This window comes from Takifugu rubripes, chromosome 1 (genome assembly GCF_901000725.2).
Source record: "Takifugu rubripes chromosome 1, fTakRub1.2, whole genome shotgun sequence".
Taxonomy (NCBI): domain Eukaryota; kingdom Metazoa; phylum Chordata; class Actinopteri; order Tetraodontiformes; family Tetraodontidae; genus Takifugu; species Takifugu rubripes.
In genome coordinates, this window is record NC_042285.1 from 12,528,516 (window position 1) to 12,546,502 (window position 17,987).

At 43.2% G+C, this 17,987-nt stretch overlaps 3 protein-coding genes across 6 annotated transcripts; all 3 read right to left on the reverse strand.

Moving 5' to 3' along the window:
* Positions 1 to 5,324: 5,324 nt before the first annotated feature.
* On the reverse strand, positions 5,325 to 10,375 carry tbx6 (T-box transcription factor 6). Its single transcript, XM_029837917.1, has 8 exons — positions 8,644 to 10,375; positions 8,063 to 8,276; positions 7,717 to 7,984; positions 7,489 to 7,632; positions 7,305 to 7,375; positions 7,161 to 7,231; positions 6,782 to 7,067; positions 5,325 to 6,667 (listed from the first exon to the last, which is right to left on the reverse strand). The coding sequence occupies exons 1-8, from the start codon at positions 8,711 to 8,713 to the stop codon at positions 5,509 to 5,511; spliced, it is 2,283 nt and encodes a 760-aa protein (XP_029693777.1). The 5' UTR covers positions 8,714 to 10,375; the 3' UTR covers positions 5,325 to 5,508.
* Positions 10,376 to 10,457: 82 nt separating this feature from the next.
* nif3l1 (NIF3 NGG1 interacting factor 3-like 1 (S. cerevisiae)) lies at positions 10,458 to 13,484 on the reverse strand. Of its 3 annotated transcripts, none has more exons than XM_011602863.2 (7): positions 13,366 to 13,484; positions 12,362 to 12,966; positions 12,034 to 12,190; positions 11,644 to 11,767; positions 11,384 to 11,522; positions 11,044 to 11,127; positions 10,458 to 10,927 (listed from the first exon to the last, which is right to left on the reverse strand). In XM_011602863.2, the coding sequence occupies exons 2-7, from the start codon at positions 12,954 to 12,956 to the stop codon at positions 10,743 to 10,745; spliced, it is 1,284 nt and encodes a 427-aa protein (XP_011601165.2). In that variant the 5' UTR covers positions 12,957 to 12,966; positions 13,366 to 13,484; the 3' UTR covers positions 10,458 to 10,742. The 3 variants fall into 3 exon arrangements, with proteins under 3 accessions (XP_011601165.2, XP_029693945.1, XP_029693958.1); XM_029838085.1 differs by lacking the exon at positions 13,366 to 13,484 and adding an exon at positions 13,185 to 13,332; XM_029838098.1 differs by lacking the exon at positions 13,366 to 13,484 and adding an exon at positions 13,185 to 13,333 and having other exon boundaries at positions 10,757 to 10,927; positions 11,016 to 11,127.
* Positions 13,485 to 15,293: 1,809 nt separating this feature from the next.
* cabp5a (calcium binding protein 5a) lies at positions 15,294 to 17,027 on the reverse strand. 2 transcript variants are annotated; one of them, XM_003961396.3, is made up of 7 exons: positions 16,763 to 16,878; positions 16,583 to 16,635; positions 16,402 to 16,432; positions 16,051 to 16,194; positions 15,861 to 15,970; positions 15,624 to 15,771; positions 15,294 to 15,552 (listed from the first exon to the last, which is right to left on the reverse strand). In XM_003961396.3, exons 1-7 carry the CDS (start codon positions 16,863 to 16,865, stop codon positions 15,524 to 15,526), a joined length of 618 nt encoding a protein of 205 aa, XP_003961445.1. In that variant the 5' UTR covers positions 16,866 to 16,878; the 3' UTR covers positions 15,294 to 15,523. The 2 variants fall into 2 exon arrangements, with proteins under 2 accessions (XP_003961445.1, XP_029694163.1); XM_029838303.1 differs by having other exon boundaries at positions 15,524 to 15,552; positions 16,583 to 16,632; positions 16,763 to 17,027.
* Between the last annotated feature and the right edge of the window lie 960 nt (positions 17,028 to 17,987).

Consider the following 17,987-nt stretch of genomic DNA (forward strand, 5'->3'; position numbering starts at 1 on the left):
CTGCTGGTTTTAATTGTCCTGACCGAGTCTTTTTCACGGTCCACAAACTACAAAAGGCAACAACATCGAAACCCCGCAGAAGCAAAAGTGCTGAACATCATGATGCACATCATTACCTGCATTTACGTCAGAGGTGTCAAACTCAAATACCCAGTGGGTCAAAATTCAAAACTGGGACAAAGTCACAGGCCAACATTGATATTTATTGAAGAAAATCTTCCTCCACTTACAACACGGAACCTTTTGATATGGACCCAAAATAGTTTTGCTCAACAACTGAACATGGAACAAGCAAAGCTTAACACAATACAATATATAATTTATTATTGCACACGTGCAAAATTCAAATTCAAATAAAAAAAAAACACATCACTGGCATTCAGTTCTTCTCTTTTAAATTTCAACAGCAATCTTTTGCTATTGTAAGTTAATGTAATGTAAATGTCATTTCTTTTTCTGGCACCTTTGAGTCATTTCCAGCTGCTTGTGCTTGTCTTGGTGTTGCGTTTTATAGTGTCATCTGAAATTGTTCTCCTTGTAATGCACTTTGGCTCCTCATACAAGACAGACAGGTCCGTCTTGTACATATCTAAACAGATATTCTGCCTCTTACCTGTTCAGAAAGGTCCTATTTTCTGCCGTTCTTTTTTCCATTTTTCATAGGGGTAGTGCGGTGCCAGAATTAGCATTAGCATATAAGGTCGCTATGACTACGTCCTCTCTCTTAGTGGTTGGCTAGCCAAAAATTGGTGTATTACCACCACCAACTGATGTGGAGTGTCGATTTTCACACCAAAACACCAGCAGAGCATTCTGGTATTTGTAGTATTAGCACATGCGCTTTAAGCGATAATACCAGCTCTAATAGTCAATTGGTATGGCTTCGCAGGCCAGATATAATTACATTGTGGGCCAAATTTGGCCCACAGGCCAGAGTTTGACTCCTATGATTTACGCGAATGCCAACTTGAGCAGCCAACAACGGTTGCTTGGGGAGTTTACTGTCTAAATATTGTCTAACATTTAAAGAAATACAAATACTTTCACTACCAACATACGAAACACTGACTTCTGCTGGAAGACTAGTGCTTCCTCCCACTAACCTGTGTTTACATTTTCTCATTTCACCTTGTCCAAAATGCCCCATTAAGGTATAAATGGATATTTGACTTAATCCACACAGGTTGTTTCAAAATAAAAGTGCCAGTTATTCTTGAGTTGGATTAAAGGATGTGTGGGCAGTCATTTCAGTAGTTATAATAATTTAAAGTACATTACAAATTTTACAAATTTACATTTGCACTAGAACTAAGAGATTTGACGGTGACCTGTTGACCTATGTGTGTGCTATTACAGAGAATAAGAAGAAAAGAGATGGACAAGCAAAAGCTTCCAACTCAGGTGAAGAATCAGGTTCCCCTGAAACAGGTGGATTCGATAGAGGTGTAAAGTTGGACGATGATGTAAAGAAAGATGTGGAGAATGATCAGTGAGAGCAGGAGCAGACAGATGAGCCGGTTTCTGAAGCCCCATGGGCATCAGAGCCAACGTTAGTTACTAAACAATCCAAAGTGCCCCACAAATGAGACAAGCAGCCACACAATTGAAAGCTAAAAAAAAGACACAGGGCAAACTGCAAGTGCAATTCTTCCTGAGATTGTTGTTGATGATACAGATGTGAGTAAATGGGAAAGGATGTGGAGTTATGTCAAAATAAATTTACCTTGCCGAAACAGGAGATTTCAGCCACAACAGGGAGGCCACGGAAGTACTGAAACACGGTCAGAACCTATTTTGCATTTAGACTGACTCATTCCCCCCTAGCTGAAGTTGATGGTACAAAAATTGAAATTTTGGTTGATAGTGGAGCTACAATCAGCTGTTTGCTCTACTGAAATGTGTGCACACCCACCTCACACGTGATCATGACTGAGGGTGTCTCTGGTACCCCAGTAGTGGAGCCTTTATCTGAGCCACTGAGACATGTTTCAGTGGCAGGGTCAAATGTTCAACATGCTTTCACCAAAGATGTCTACCATGAGACCTCCGATAGAGTGCTATTGTGCTGCTGCCATTGACACCTCTGCTGGGTACAGAACGACAATTTGTCGTCTTTCTCCCTGCAAACCCAATTTAATCTGGCCTGTGAAAATGATTGGATAGTTGGTCCTGAAGGGTGTGTTTTGCCAATTCAATTGACATAAAGCAAGAAGTTATGTACAAAAAACCTGTGTTGCCTCACAATGGAGTCACTGTGAAGGCTGGTGTTGATGAAAACAGCTGAGTGGGATGATAAGAAGGTGCCACATCTGAAACCGTCTATCTATCTGTCCGCAGCCTTCAGAGTGATGTCATCACTTTTCTGGGGAGTGAGTTGTTTTTGTTCAGACTTCCGCAGAGAGCCTCTCTTCCCCAGAGCACTTTTATTCTACAGAAGGCACCTTTTCCTCTCATGTATGGACCACCCTCTGATTTGTTTGAAGTTCCAAATGAATTATGGGCCAAATCACGTGGGATTAGTGACATCTGTTATGCCTCATGTTGTTCAACTCAAACCTAACTCTAAACTTCCAATGATCAGGCAATATAAATTACCTCAAAAAGCTATAGCAGGAATAAAGGGTAGAATCCATTCCAGGGTGTGATAGTGGAAACGAGTGGTCCGTGCAACATTCTGAAACTGTATTCCAGAACCTAAGAGGTTTGGTCAAGATATTAATAGCATTGCTTTACCTCCAGCTCCAATTCAGCTTTCAGCAATCCAGCTTTTTTTGCCCTCAAATTCAAAGTACTACACAGACGTGGATCGGAGTACTGCATTTTCTTTCGATTCCTCCTCATCCCGATAGCCAGTGTCTGTTTGCATTGACATATAAAAATCGCATCAGTTGACGTAGACCAGGCTGCCACAGGGCTTTGTGGAGAGTCCAACAGTTAATACAATGAACAAGGCCTTTGTGGAAGACTTCTTTAATCTCAGCACCAACTCTGGTGCCTTTCTATCTATATATGAATGAGAAAAAAGGTTTTGCTTCTGGCCTGTTGGTGCAGAAACATGAGTATTGTCCAGTAGCGTATTATTCGTCGGAGCTCTCCCCTGTAGTACTTGGCCTGCCTGGTTGTTTGAGAACTGCAGCTGCTGTTGCTACTATGATTGAGAAACCAGCTCCTATTGTACTTGCTCATGACTGGTGTACACGTTCCTCATTCTGTGCTGCATCTTTTGAACGTAGCTGCTACACAACACGTCGGCTGCTCGAATATGGGGATATGAGGCGGTGTTTGTCCAGTCCACACATCATTCTTGAAAGGTCTCCATCTTTGAATCCAGACAGCTTTCTCCCTATTTGTGACCGTGACGTGGTCGTCGACAGCGATACATCATCCAGACCTAAACTCATGCAGACAGATTTTATTTTGTACAATGATGGCTCCTGTAGCCAATGCTCTGATGGTCAGTATCTTTCAGATCTACGCTGTTGTTACTGATTCTGATGTTTTGGAGTCAGGATCTCTCCCTCATGGCACCTTTGCTCAAGCCGCAGAGCTGTATGCTCATATCAGGGCCTGTACTATTGCCAAGGACAAGTCTGCTACTATCTACACAGACTCTTGCTATGCTTTTGGTGCAGCTCGTGATTTTTCTGTGGTCCATCGATGTGTTTGTACACAACCTCCTGATCCTGTTGCTGTAGCCTCCGTTAATGAGGTGGCGGCATTGCAAAACCACTCTGAAAGTGAAGAGAAAAGGCTTTGGATTAGAAAAGGTTACACTTAACAGGAGTCTGGCTGGTGGCTCCACCCCGTTGGTCGACCTGCTTGCCCCCGGTCTCTCCTCCATATTTTATCACACTGACCAACTCAGGTTGGAAAAGGAGGGACAGACGAGATTCTTCACTGTCAGTGGTTCACACCAGGCTTTACACATGTTTAGCAAACCCTGGTGAAGGCTTGTATGATATGTCCACAGACACGTAGGGCTGGAAACATTATAAAACACGATTGATTGCCGCCACCATTGAGGCCTTTTGTAAATAAGCAAATAGATTTTCTACATATGCCCATTTGTCAAGGTTATATACAGTATGGTTGGCCATCATCATTGACATGTTTTCTAAATGGGTGAAGTCTTTCCAAGCAGAAAAGCCACAAAACCAATCATGAAATGTTTGGTGAAAGAAATTATTGCCCACTTTGGGGTGCCCATGGGGGGAAACAGTGACCAAGGCCAGCTAAGATGACTCAGGGTCTAGCAGCGGTAATAGGAGTTCAGCATTCCCCATTGTGCTATATCCGATCGGTAGCACACCAAACGCCATGACGGGGCTATGTCCTCGTGAGGAATTGATGGGTCGGCCTATGTTTACAGGGGCGAGCCCACCTTTGACCCCACATAAAGTCACTTTAATGTGGACTGATGATTATCTGATCATCTGACTGAGAATTTACAAAGAATTTACACTTACAGGTTTCTGACGGGCTCCTAAAACCATTGGAGGGGCCCATTCATCCTTTTCAGTGTGGTGATTATGTACAAATTACCAGTAAGTTGCAAAAACAGTCGCTTTCTCCTAGGTGGAAAGGTGCTGTTACCAAGACAGCTATAAAGGTTGAAGTAAAAGCAGAACGGATTCACGTAATGCGGTGCCGACTGGCTCCTGGTGGCAGAGAGGAGCCAAAGGGGACGTAACATGGCTTCTACTACTGCTCCTGAGGGACAGCTCAACGCGATCTGGTGTCATTTGGGACAACAGCACCGCGACTGGGAGCAATAACAAAGATAAAGAGAGAGAAGTATCCTTTTTCTACCCCAAATCCCGATGTAATGACCATGGTTTACAATCTTCTTTTCCATTGTTCAAGAGACAATCTAGATGATTCTGTTGGGTCCAAGGTTAGCATCTTCTGTTTGGGATAGTGTAGGAAAAAATGGCTGGCATTGGCAAACCAGTAACCTTCCATTTGCCTTTCATACCCCTCAGTATGAGTGTCTCATCAGCATTGGTGCTGGCACTGCATGCATGAACTGTTGCTGTGTTGGTGTCACTTCTCCTGATCAGTAAACTTCACTATCAGTTCCACAACTTCAGTCTGGGGTTAAAAAGTGCTAAATCTGAAGTTTAAAATATGGACCCACCCACATGTGGGTCAGCTAGCTTGACCTTTGTAAATCACCACATAGAGTAAGTAAAGACTCTAACTGGGCCACACACACACATGCACACAATCTCAAGCAAAGTCAAGATTCAGTCACAAACTTGATGGCATTGGCCAGTTTAACATGCAGACATGTTTATCTTGCATAAAAAAGACTTTTGCAGTCATTTGCAGAAAGAGAGCAATCATAAAAGGGACATTTCTTGATTTTATTTGGAATGAACATTTGCAAAAAGTTCTTGCACACACACACACGCACACACATTATGAGGGCTAATTTATATCTAATTCAAAATCACCTAAAAGCGCTATCAAGTCAAAACATTACATCAGCGTTAAAAATACCAACTTTTAAAATACACCTCTGGTGCTCACATCCAGGTATGACCCCTGTGGGTGGGAAGGACCATGTTGGTGTTGTCTATACAGATGCCTGAAAGGGATAGTGAGGGATGAGTGAGGTTCCTTACAGAGCCGGAGAGGGTATGAAGGGAAAGCAGAGTATAGGGCTGGGGGAGGGGTGGAGGAGGTCAGGGTGGAAGGAAGCGTTGGATCCAGTTGAGACAGAAGAGACGAGTGGTGCAGTGCCCTCTCTGTGCGATAGGGGGCGCCATGGCCGAACTGAGGGATGGCGCCTACATCAACTGGAGGGTATGATGAAGAGGTAGAGGAGGGATTGGTTGGCTTTTGAGGGTGCTGCACTGTCTGTGACAAGGTTGTGGTGGACTGCTGGAAGGAAGGGGTGACTGTCAAGTGGGAGGAGGGCTGGAATGGAGGGTGGGGAAGGGAGGAAGAGGGATGAGTGAAGGAGCATGCAGGGAAGGCTGCAGCAAGCGCAGAAGATGGCGCTTGGTGGCTCAAGTTTTGGAGGTGCAGGCTGGGGTGGGAGGAGTTGGGAGTCACATTCTGAAAGGACAGACCTTGCATGTGTGGAGGAACAGAGGGGAAGGCAAAAGATGTGGGTCCACCATGAGCCGGTAAAGACCACGACAGACTGGGAGCTGGTTGGTTTGAGTTAGCAAGAGGGTGAGAAGTGGCTGGAGCAGGATTTGAAAGATAAATATTGGGATAAGCAAATACAGCTGAGCTTTGATCACTGAGTTCATGATTTTCTGCTGGTACAGGTTCAACCTGCAGTGGCTGAGACAGCAGAAGATCTGCTGGGACCGCGGCAAACGTGGCTTCGGAAGGAGTGGTCTGGCTGACTGACTCTGTGACCCCATGGTAGGAGTCGGCAGAGGGGGAGGAACAAGTGGAGGGCAGCAGTGGCTGTGGTGAAGAGGAGCTGGATGGAGGAGGGGTGGGAAAGATGAAGGAGGTCTGCTGGAGCAAGGGAGTGGTTGAGATGGGAGAGGTGATCGTAGGGGAGGAGGAGAGAATGGAGGGATAGACAGCAGGAGGGATGGTGGACTGAGGATTGGAAGCATCTGAGCAGTCAGGGATGGGAAGGGAGGAGTAAGAGCTGGGCTGAGCACCAGAATAAGTGGAGGTGAAAGATGAGGTGTCTGATCTGTAGGGGAGAAGAAATAATAATCCATGAACTCAAATTAGAGAGATTGATCTGTGTTTTCCACTCTACATCAAATAAGGACTTGAAACTATCAGCCCATTTGTGAGGACTTACCCTTCCATCATGCTGGTTGCTACCTCACTTCCTGTTGGGTTCTGCACCTCACTGGCCATGGACATGCCAATATCAGACATCTGGGATGCCATAAAGGCCTGGTTAAGGTCTAAAGCCTCCTCTGGGACCAGTGTGTCCTGATAAGGGGTCTCCTCTGGTCTGACCCCCCAAGAGGGGTCAGGCAGTGGGGGTAGTGAGGATAAATCGAGGGTTTGCAGGTCTGCAGTGCTGCTGCTGGTTATGGGCCGTGACAGTAGCTCAGTTGCATCGCAGGGATCACAGTTCACTAATAAAAAAAAGTTTTGTTTTTTTAAATCCTTAGACAATTAACAAAAAGTCAGGAAGAAACATTTCTGCCAAATAAGAGAGATTTTCTTACTTTTACTAGCAGAGGTGTCAGAGTTTTCTGTCAAAGCTGTAATTTTGCGTTTTTGCCTTGCCTCTCTCTGTCTACAGGCAAAAAGAACTTATTAGGACCTCTGGAACATGTAGATGAGCTGTAGCTGCATGTGTTAGTGTTTACTTTTTGCTGTTCATGCCGTTCTCTCGGAAGCCTTTGGCAAAGGGGTTGGCGTTGATCTTCAGTTCTGTGATCTGAGAACAGCAACAGGAATCTCACCATAGTTCACTTGTTCCTCTTCATCACTTACTGATTGTGATGTACAGAATCTTTAGCCACTTAAAAACATTTCTAAGCCATCTGGTACCTTGTTGTTTTGGTAGGCAGTGACGGTGATGAACTGGGTCTCAGGGAACACAAACGAGTGTTGCCCCCCACCCCACCTCAGCACATCCCTGGCTTCAATCACATGAACTCTGGGCTGGTAGCGGTGCAGTGAGTGCAGGATTATCTACAAATAAATGAATTAAAAATGCATCACAATGACAAACCCACGTCAGTAACTCTGCTGTGTGCACCGCTCTGCGGGACATACGTGTCCGTGCGTGTCCAGCGTGTTGTTGGTGAGCTTGGCGTAGTGAAAGGAGATGGTTCGGCTCTGCCAGTGAGCACCCGTGGCAGGTGAGTCTGGGTGGATGAAAACACGGTCCGGGAGTCTGGCCTCCGCCCCTCCAACAGCCTGCCAGCCTCCGCCTTGGAAACGATAGCGGGAGTTGTCTGCGGGGATGATGTCCAGGAGCAGGATGTAGCGGAGCGATGGGTTCAGGCCAGACAGATTTAACCTCAGCCCAGGGAACATACGTCTAACAGAAGAAGCAACACTCAGGTTTGAGGGAGCATTTTATGGAGTGGATGGGTTGGGGACAGCGTCTGGACCTCACCTGCCCTTCTTTGTGATGATCATCTCTGTGCCCACTGAGCTGAACTGCTTCCACAACGACGCGTTCTCCAGCTCCATCTTAACGTCAGCTTTCTGAGTGCTGGCGGCAGCTTCTTTGGAGATGGAAGAAGGGGCCACCAACCTTGAAGGCAAGGCTTTGGTCGACACATCACAGGTTGTAGGGTAGAGCGGCACAGGGGCCGGAGCGTGTCGATCTGTATACAAAGATCCAAGGAAAGTGGTTCAAACATCTAAACAACTACACTTGAAAAAAAAAATTCAAATACTAGCACCTGGAATAGGAACTTAAAGTAACCCTTGAACTATATTTGTAAGCTATGTAAAATACCTGCTGTAGTGGTAGTTTTTAAAAGTTCAAAACTATTCCTTTGTTATGTGGTTTTCCCTTTCCCCACTTGTGTAGTGGTTTTCAATGAGGTGTACACCATTTATACAAAATTGGCTGCAAAATTCTAGACTCTAGAATCAATATAGAAAGAAACAACCAACTCTAGAATCTGGTTACACTCTTGAAACATTAAACACCCCTTCTGCATCCTATTCTGCCATGCTTGTACTGACCTCTGTAAAAACAGTCTCCGATCCTCGTTGGTCCCAGAGTCAGACTGGGGTAAATCTCCATGCTCAGCATTCTTTTCCTCGTCTGAAGTTTTGGTCTTTTTTGTCTTCCCGGCAGTTACATTCTTCTCTCTCGATTGTGTCAATTTTTGGGTCCTTTTTCTTGTTTCAGTGCTGTGATTGTGAAGATCTCTGATCCCAGCAGTCTGCTGTCCTTTGCTAGAAATGTCCATGATGCCGACTTGCTTGTGTTAAATAGGTGTCTGGAGCTTCACACCTAAGACCAAATGGTCCATCTTTTTTGCCTCCCAGTCCCTCCACACTCTTCTGTTTTTGCTCGACCAAAGTAAACAACAGTCGTAGAGAGGTGATTCAAACCATCCTCGCTTTGTTTGTCTCGGAAGCGTTATGTGATTTATTTGTGAAATGGCCTTTAGTACCTTTGAGTTAATTGTTACTTATTTTGGGCAATTTATAAAAGGGGGAAGAACTGCAAAATGATTCACCACTCTGCACAATCCTCTAACTGTTTAATAATTAATGCATGAACCAGTTATTAATATAATGAGGTCATTCAATGACTTGTTGCAGACAATTAAAAAAGGCAGACTACAAACTATCCATTAAACCTCTTTATCTTATCTGAGATAACAGATTCTGCAATTTAATGAATAATTCTTAAAAATGCTTCTCAATGGCTGCTACCTACATGTTGCATGTAGTGGACCAGCTGCCCCCTGCGGTTGTTTGACGACCTGTTGATATGTCTCTTCCTCTCACCAGGCTGCTTATTCGCTGTTCTCAGCAGGGAGGGGATGAGCCTTGAGCACCGGTGGGCAACAGTTTGGCCACTGGCTACAATTTGGCTCCAACACAAATACAGAGTCTGAAAATCAATTCGAGCAGGGAAGAGCTCAGAATTCCAGTCGATCCTGGAATTGTTTTGCTTTTAGGAAAGGAGTAGAAAGGTGCTGAACATTCAACAGTTTGTACAACTTGATAGAATATTCAAATATATTCTGTAAAAAATAGAAATAGAGCAGAGTAGTTCTAATTCAAACAGTTTGTGCGCTTAAAATAAATGCATTAGCAGGCTAAAACTCTTAATATTACTAGATATTTTGTTAATTGCTTTCTGTTGAAGGTGCCATGTTACAGGCCCCATTAACAGATCAGTCTTTAGCCAAGGATTATTATTACATCATCCCATAATAGAGGGGGATAAATGGAGAGTTGGAAAAAGAAGACAAATAGGCCCACTCAAAAATACCAACCAGTGGAATCAGTGACAGCTGGGGCCGAATGTTGTTGTAGTTGTTGTTTTCCTAGTCCATTTGTGTGCATGTCAATGCACGTGTGGTGGGATAAAAGTGAATGTGGGGGAGAGGAAGTGAAGGTGTGAGCTTCGCACTTAGATAAAGGTCATTGTCTTGACAGGCGGAGCGTGAGAGGTCTTAATGTTTTTACGGACAGACAGGTGGGTGTGGGGGCGCGGCGGCCAACAGTCCGAGTTAGAGTAGATGATGAGGACTGTTAGTGGGGTTTCTTCACACCTCTGCTGTGTTGAGAGCTGACAGCGAATGCTGTTAACAGCACATTAAGTACCACTTTGACATGTCTGTGCTAAGTGGTTCGATTCCCTCTTTGCTTGATTCTGAAGGCCTGGAGGTCAGTGTAATAAATTTAAAACACTGTTGAGTTTTCTGAATTTGCATTAAAAGGAGTGTCTGTCTCAAATCTTTGTCGTACGTCCTGCTGTTCGCTTTTCTCATTAATCACATCATACTTGTTTGCAATGAAAACGCTCTCCTGGAATATTTATGCATGGTAAATTTTATTCTGCACACCAGGAGGAGACAAATGAGGGCAACAGTAGAACGTGTTGCCTACGAGTCCCATTAATCCGCTGCGAGCATTCTGATTCCAGATTATGTGCCTTCATCAGCGGCTCAGTGGTCATTTGGGGTTACTAATGTCTTATCATCAGAAGCAACAGTAGTAATAAACTACTTTAGGGTCATTTTTATGTCATTCAGTGATTTGTATTACATCATTACGTTTTATCCGGAGCATTTAGCACAACAGACCAATGAGTGTGGAAATCAGACCACCTCCAGGGGGTCTCTGTCAACCTTTGACACCACCACTGCGACACTGTCAGGGAGGCGCACAGTCAACTTCTCCCGGAACACGGACAGGAAGCCCCGTTCGCTGTTGCTATGGTCACTGAGGATGACACTGGTGCCCTTTGCCACAGCGTCTAGAACCTCATGGTGGGACATCTCCCCTGAAAAAGGATTCGATTAATCCAAACTCATGTAACAGTAACGTTCCGACAAGAAGGTACACTGGCAGTTGAAGGAATGTGCGATTACATGATGCTGAATGTGGACTTGGATCTACCTGTGATGTAAAGGTCTGCCTTTACACCAGTCAGGACTGATGCTCCAGATCCAGCACACACAGCCACAGTAAAAATAGAAGAATCTAGGGAAGGGGGGATCTGAATTATTAATAAGGTATGGAAAATAAAATCTGACAATGAGAGCTGATATACAACTAACAAGGTCCTGTTTAGTTTGCCATCTAGGTTTTGCTAAGAGCTGTTTACATAAAGTAAAACATCGGTTCAGTTTCTAAAATCATCTCTTTAAGTTCATTTCACACAAACTCTATTTGCAAATTGTGTCTGTGTCACACTGACTGACATGAAGGGTAACACACAACGGTAAGAATGCATTACCAAGCGTCTTCCCAACTCCAAGAGCCAAACGAAGGTGAGTCAATCCCAAGTGAGACTTCATTTTCTCTATGGCTGTTGCCACCGTTACAGGCTGATTCAAAACACTAAGTCGTCCCTGGCCGTGTCCCAAGAGAGGCGGCTGCAATAAAGAGGTGGAAATAGGTCTCCTATCATTTACTAACAGCCACTGTTACATGAAGGTTCAACACTTTAAAAAAAAAAAAAAAAAACTTATTTCGCATTAAAATGTTGGTATTTACCTTTTCCAACTTCATAATGTTCAGGGACGAGCTGGTTGCATTGTGTCGTAACACGGCCTGGACACTAGGGGTCAGCGCTGAGTCACTACACACTACACTGACCTGGATCCCACTGTTGTCTGTTCTGTAAACCAGGGCAAAGAAAGTGTTCTTAACCCCTACACGAAACCTTCGTTGAGGTTATAACTGTTGATTTTCTGCCTATAATCGTTTGTACAGGTGTTGTATTTACCTTGTTACACTCACACTGGGTTTGGAGGACAGGGAATTTCTAACAACCTTAAAAACCACAGAGCAACATCCAAAATGCCTTCCGCCTGTCTGCCCAGTCCTAAATCTGGCGAACGCTTATTCATTCATCCGTGATTGTTTGTGTGTGCAAAAAATAACCTGCAGCTTGAATGCTGGAGACCGGTTCCACTGTTACAAGCCTTCAGTTCCTCCATTACCGTGTGCAGTTCTTCTCTGCTCTTGACTGTGAATTCCAGTTTGTGACAACTGGGTATACTACTGAGGGCCGGACTCAGCACAGACACCTGCCCGCTACCTGAGAGTCACACAGAGACACCAGAGATGGAACATACAACATAATCAGGTGACAAGAGAGAGGAAAGGTTCTTAGCATTGTTGACCACTAGGTCAGTGTGACATGTGGCAACACGTTGACCTGCAGCCTTGTGAATTTTTCATGCATTTTCCATTTAGAACGACTTCTTACCAAGACCTCCAACCAGCCAGTCGTTCAGTCCTCCTTTAACACTGTCCCACGATGTGTGAGGGGAGAAGATTGCCATCCCAGACTCTATCGCCCGGACTGCCAACAGTTGCTTCCAGTCGCTCTGAACCAGTCGTTTGAATGGGCGAAACAAAGGAGGGTGATATGACACAATGAGGTCACTGCTTATGGACTCTGCTTCCTCCATGACGGCGACTGTAAGGTCGTTAGTGAGCAGTATGGTTTTAATAGGTCGACATTTGCTAGGCTCCACGAGAAGGCCCACATTGTCCCATGACTCGGCCAGAGAAAGCGGAGCGAGTTGCTCCATCACCTGCAGAACTTCTTTTAGATCCATCGTGTCAGAACGGAGGGTAGAGTGAGAAAGCCAACGGGAGCAAGAGCAAAGAACAGTGGAGCGGCAGGGAGCTGAGGCGCTCTTACTCTGACCTGGGTGAGACAGAAATGGAGGGATGGATGAAATTGTTGAGGGAGAAGAGAAGAGACACGTCCCTGAGTTCAAACTCCAGCCGGTGCAAAATCTTCCAAAAGTAGGAGCAACAAATTTCCAAGAGAATTTTCTACACTCGGTCAGCATTGGTGTAAACCTGCGTAGACAAAGACAGTTTATTAGAGAAAAGCACAGTATTTTAGTATCAAAGACCTTTGTGATACAACTGCACTGCTCATGCAACTCACCACCTTAAGTTATTTACTAACGCAATTCAAAAATAAACTGTCAGGTGCAAACTGTATCCCGACACCGAACCACAATTATTACAGTGAAGCTTTACATTGTACAGATGAACCACAAGTGTTAATTTACATGATTTTATTCCCACACCACAGCTTCATCAGATGTTACGAATGGCAACTGTTGGCTGCACGGAGCTAATAGCGGATCCATTGAGTTAGTAAACATTAGCTGCTACACACAAAACCGCAGCTTTAAATTTAAATGCACAGTAACAACTCGTTGTATGTTCGGTTCGTGCTGATTTACTTGCCTTTTATAAAAACATATAGTGACGCTTTGTAGCCTAATATGTTTCCCCAGAATTTACAGACATGCTACAGGAAGGAGGAGCGCAATGTGATTGGCCCTGCCCGGCTTCCGTTCTTCACTTTATCCGGTTGTTCTGTTTGTCTGCAAACTAAATAGTTTTTAGTTTAGTAAATTTAAAACTAAAAACAAAAACTTGCAAGTGACAGGATTTTAGATTCTTGTCAAAGTAGACTTATTCAATTCTATTGTATTAAAATTGATGCATTTACTTAAGAACATCCATATAGAAAAACATTTGTTGACAACTGTAATATGATATACAGAAGTTTACTATTTAATTACTAAATGCCTACAGAAAAGTTAACATGATTATGACACTGCATATGGTGATTTGAATTAACTGAACTAATCTTAATTAAATGTGCATCTCTATTATGCAATAGTGTTTACGTTCAATGTTATAAAACAAATACACAGATTAGTCTTGAGGTTAAAAAAAATGTCTTTGAAATAAAGTTTGATAAGCAGTATTAACTCTCACTGAGTAGCAAATCCAGCTGTAGATAGCATGGTGCATCTGCCACTTCTCAGAAAGATTAGCAAGAATTTTATCAAAAAAAAATAAATAAAATGAATTTAATCCATCAACATTTGGAGAGCCACTGTTATTGCTAATGCAGGATGGAGAGCTGCAACAGAGCGTGGCTACCTCAGAGTCAGAGAGCGACCAAGACAGAGATTATTGTGGATTAATCTAATAAAGGTCACTGCTGCATGTTGGAGGGATCAGAGGGGGATCAGGCAAAGTCCTGGCACGAAGTGTTACATCATCTGACTCTTCCTTCAGATTTATCAGCTACTTCCCTCCCACCCTCTCTAAAGTCATTTTGGGATGTCACCTGGATGTACATTTCCCTTATAAAGCAACAACTCTGTCCACCACACAAAGCGATTCTTCATTAAGCATCTTGGCAGAGATATCTCCCCACCTTCCTCTAATCGGCAGAGTACCACTGGCAGATGTGCATTTAATCATTAGGCCTGTGTTTGCAAAGCAGGAGCAACCTCACTTCTATTAATTGGTTAGATGTAAGCCCTCAGGCCCTCATCTGTTAATTTGACTTTTTCTCCAATAACGTTCATCTTTCATTAACATCTGTGTTCCTGATAATTCTGTGGATTTATTTGGCACATTTTACGTCCAACTGGTGTTTTCATTTCTGGAATAGTTGTTAAAATTGTTTTATGCCAGGGATCAGCTGTGGAAATGGATCGATTTTGGCTTTGATTGCAGTGCAGTAGATTTTCATCACTCTCATTTCCACTTTTTAAGCCCGAGTTCACTGAAAGAGCATACTCCTAAATGTTTATTTTGGAACAGCTCTCAAAGAGGCTAAATTTAGAGACGGCTTATTGCATTTTTCTGTGCATTTAATACCTTAAAATCTGTCATGCGTGATGTGACGATTTTGAGACGATGTTCTTTGAGCATCGCTCTTATGAAATCAGTAGGCTGTTTTGGTCAGACAATCTCTTTATCTTGATGTCCTTCCAAAACCAGGACAGGGCAGCACTCAATCCTTAACATTTTAACCCACAGCATTGGTACCATCCTGATGTTTTCATCTGCAAATCCCCTCTTTGGCACAAGCAACATGGTTTTTTTTTCATTATTATGTAATTTGATTTCTCGTGAAAGTCATGTTGAGCACATGCTCTGCACATCGCAAAAATGAATGTTTTCTTTTTCAAACATTTTCTACACATAAATAAAATCTGTCTTTTCTAGGGAACTAAATAAACCTTTTAATTATTTTTGAGGGATTTTTTTCACCCACAGTTATTTGATAATTTGCTCAATACGGTGTCAAAAATTCATAAATTGTCTTATATATGATTCACAATAATTCACATCAGCCCTTTATGTATTAGGTTTTATTGTGCATCTTGAAATTGAGATAGTAGTCCAACATGGTGGCAAACCAGCTGTTTGAGTAATTGATTGAGTAAATAATTAAATACATAGGAAAATCAAATCCAATTCAGTGGAAATAGCAAAATGTCATACTATATGTACAACAAGTATATAACAAATCAGTATAACCACTGCATCCAATGCAGGTGTGTTGTGGTCCAAATGGACTCTTCCTGCTTGGCTGTCATTGATGTGACATCATTCTGACAAACTCTGCAGATGAGAAGAGTTTGATTAGACTCAGGTCATCGAAGCTCCACGAGTTCAAATTCACACCATCATACCTTCAAAATCTACCGTGCCGTCCCCGTTATCATCGGCCTCTTTGACTATGGCGTCGATCTCTCTTCGGCTCATGTGTTCACCCATCAGTTTGATCATGGCAGACCTCAGCTCCTCTGTTGTGATCTCCCCATCGCCATCCATGTCGAACTGACCAGCAAGAGAAAACAGCAACACGGAGTGGAAAAAAGAGAGTGAGTGAAAAATAAGAAGAAGAATAAGCAATATTTGATTCTCACCTCTTTAAAGGCATCTTTGAGCTCCTTCACGCCAATCATCCCAGCTGTTTCCTCCAAAAGTTTTGGGGTCATGAGGTCCACAAAATCCTCAAAGTCAACTCTGCCACCAACTGGAGTAAAGACACAAAAAATGAAATTGCGCCTGTCCTCACGCAGCTGCTGATGTGTGTTGAAGTCCTGCAAAACCCACGGTTCATGTTGATGTTCTGACTCAGCTCGATCAGCTCCATCTCCGTGGGCATGTAGCCCATCGTTCTCATGAGATTACCAAGGTCCTTACAGCTGATCAGCCCGTCCTTGTCTTTGTCGAACTCATTGAATGCATCACGCAGCTCTGTGGGGAAAATGGTTTCAGTCAGAGCTCTTGCTGCCTAAACTGATCAAAATGTTGTGTCCTCTTACACGTGCAGAATGCTTGAAATAAGCACTATAATGCGTTTGCTAGAGAGTTGCTGCGCAGGTCTAAGAAATTGCTGAATACGGGCTAGGTCTGGCAAACAGGTTACCCCCACCCCAAGAATATGCAAAGAATTTAACTCACCCTCGATCTCATCATCTGCCAGCTGTCTTTGCTGCGCATGGAGGAAAAAAACAGATGTTTAGCTTCAGCATTGTACAAGTTAGGAGCAGCAACAGAACGCTGCAGAGGCTACACGAAGAGACGCACCCGGACAGGAAAGAACACTGATCAAAAGTAAAAACAGAATCGCAGCTGTACTCACAATATTTTTGCCTCCTCGTAAGAATATGCACGCTGCTCCAAAACTCATTTCTGCTGTAGATAAAAACAGAGTTTGATGTGAAATGTAACTAGGATAAACACACATGCACACACCTATTTTTATACTTGTCATTAATGGCCAATCCTTTTGTCTGTGCTAATTATAAGAGGCTGCACTCACCTTTCTGTTTAGATTTCTTGTCATCAGTCAAAGGGCTCATAAACGACCTGAAGCCAAGAAGCTGACCTGTGCTGTGGTAAAGCGTCCCTGTGTCACTGTTCATCCACTTGACAGCCCGGTCCTCTCAGCATGTGTCTGCCCAGCCTTGGGGGAAATACTGGGAGGTGCTATGAGGTGGGGGTGTGGCTGCAGCAGGGGTTAACTGCTGTCCTCCAAACCAGAGAGGATTCAGCTGTGATGGAGAGACAGACAGCTCGTGCCAGAGCGCCAGCATGGTGACATTTCAACAGTGTGTCACTTGAAACGAATGACACGTGAAACAAAATACTGTTGGGTTGTGTGGCTGTCGAGCTACAGTTTCCTTTTTGTTTTACCACTATTAATAACAGCTATATAATTTACACTAAATAGGACCAAAAGATTTAAGAACTAGGACAACTTGAATATGAAGGAAACTTTGGGATCCTGAAGATTTCTCTTAAAAACTTCCCAATGACAAAAAGTTTCATTTTAAAATTTTTGCATTTTAACACAAAAATGTCAAGATCAAAATGTTTATTTTCCCCTTGCAATTTCACCTCTGCTGCACAAAGAAAAAAGATTCTATTTCTTTACAAAATTTGCTTAAGATAATGAAAACTGTAGGATTAATCCACATTTTAAGATACACTGCAAATTTCTGTCTTTATGGTGTGTGCTTCCTCTGAACTGACCTGCCCCCCGCTTGCCAAGTTGTTATATAAATTAATCAGAAATACATTGGCATAAAATAATCTGCTGGGCTACACATTAGTCAGGATATTTTAACTTTTCCCCATTTTGTCTATATTTTCTGTTGCAGCAGGATGGCAGGAAGGTGTAATATTAAGCTAAAAAAAAACATCTGAGGAGGTGGAGCGATAGGACATGTGAAACTTATGAAGAGAAATTGCAATGGCAGATTTGAATCAAAGAGCTTATTATTTGTTATTATTTGTGAATGAGAGAAAAGCAGATTAAGGTCATTATGCAGTCCGATAAGAGAATATGAATGAAAAAAATCTATATTTGAGAAGAAAAGCAGAGAAAATGTTTGAGGCTGTGTGTGTTTTGTGTATTTCATCTGCCAGTGGCCAGGACAAGTGAGCATCATCCTGCCCATGACTGCAGCCGGTTGTGTTTTTGCATGTTGCCGTAAAACTGATATAGGAGAAAAATGACCAATTCCTGAAAAATGGATTATCAA

Coding starts and splice junctions, on each gene's coding strand:
- cabp5a (XM_003961396.3), bottom strand. CDS start 16,865: ATGAACAGTGACACAGGGACGCTTTACCACAGCACAGGTCAGCTTCTT. Junction 16,195..16,401: donor GGCAGATGATGAGATCGAGG/GTGAGTTAAATT, acceptor TTTTCCCCACAG/AGCTGCGTGATGCATTCAAT. Junction 15,772..15,860: donor TCAAAGATGCCTTTAAAGAG/GTGAGAATCAAA, acceptor CTTGCTGGTCAG/TTCGACATGGATGGCGATGG.
- tbx6 (XM_029837917.1), bottom strand. CDS start 8,713: ATGCTGAGCATGGAGATTTACCCCAGTCTGACTCTGGGACCAACGAGG. Junction 7,068..7,160: donor TGACACCTCTGCTAGTAAAA/GTAAGAAAATCT, acceptor TTTTTTTATTAG/TGAACTGTGATCCCTGCGAT. Junction 6,668..6,781: donor GCAACCAGCATGATGGAAGG/GTAAGTCCTCAC, acceptor TCTCCCCTACAG/ATCAGACACCTCATCTTTCA.
- nif3l1 (XM_029838085.1), bottom strand. CDS start 13,213: ATGAAGCTGTGGTGTGGGAATAAAATCAT. Junction 12,967..13,184: donor TGGTGTGGGAATAAAATCAT/GTAAATTAACAC, acceptor TTGTCTACGCAG/GTTTACACCAATGCTGACCG. Junction 10,928..11,043: donor GGCAGACCTTTACATCACAG/GTAGATCCAAGT, acceptor ATCCTTTTTCAG/GGGAGATGTCCCACCATGAG.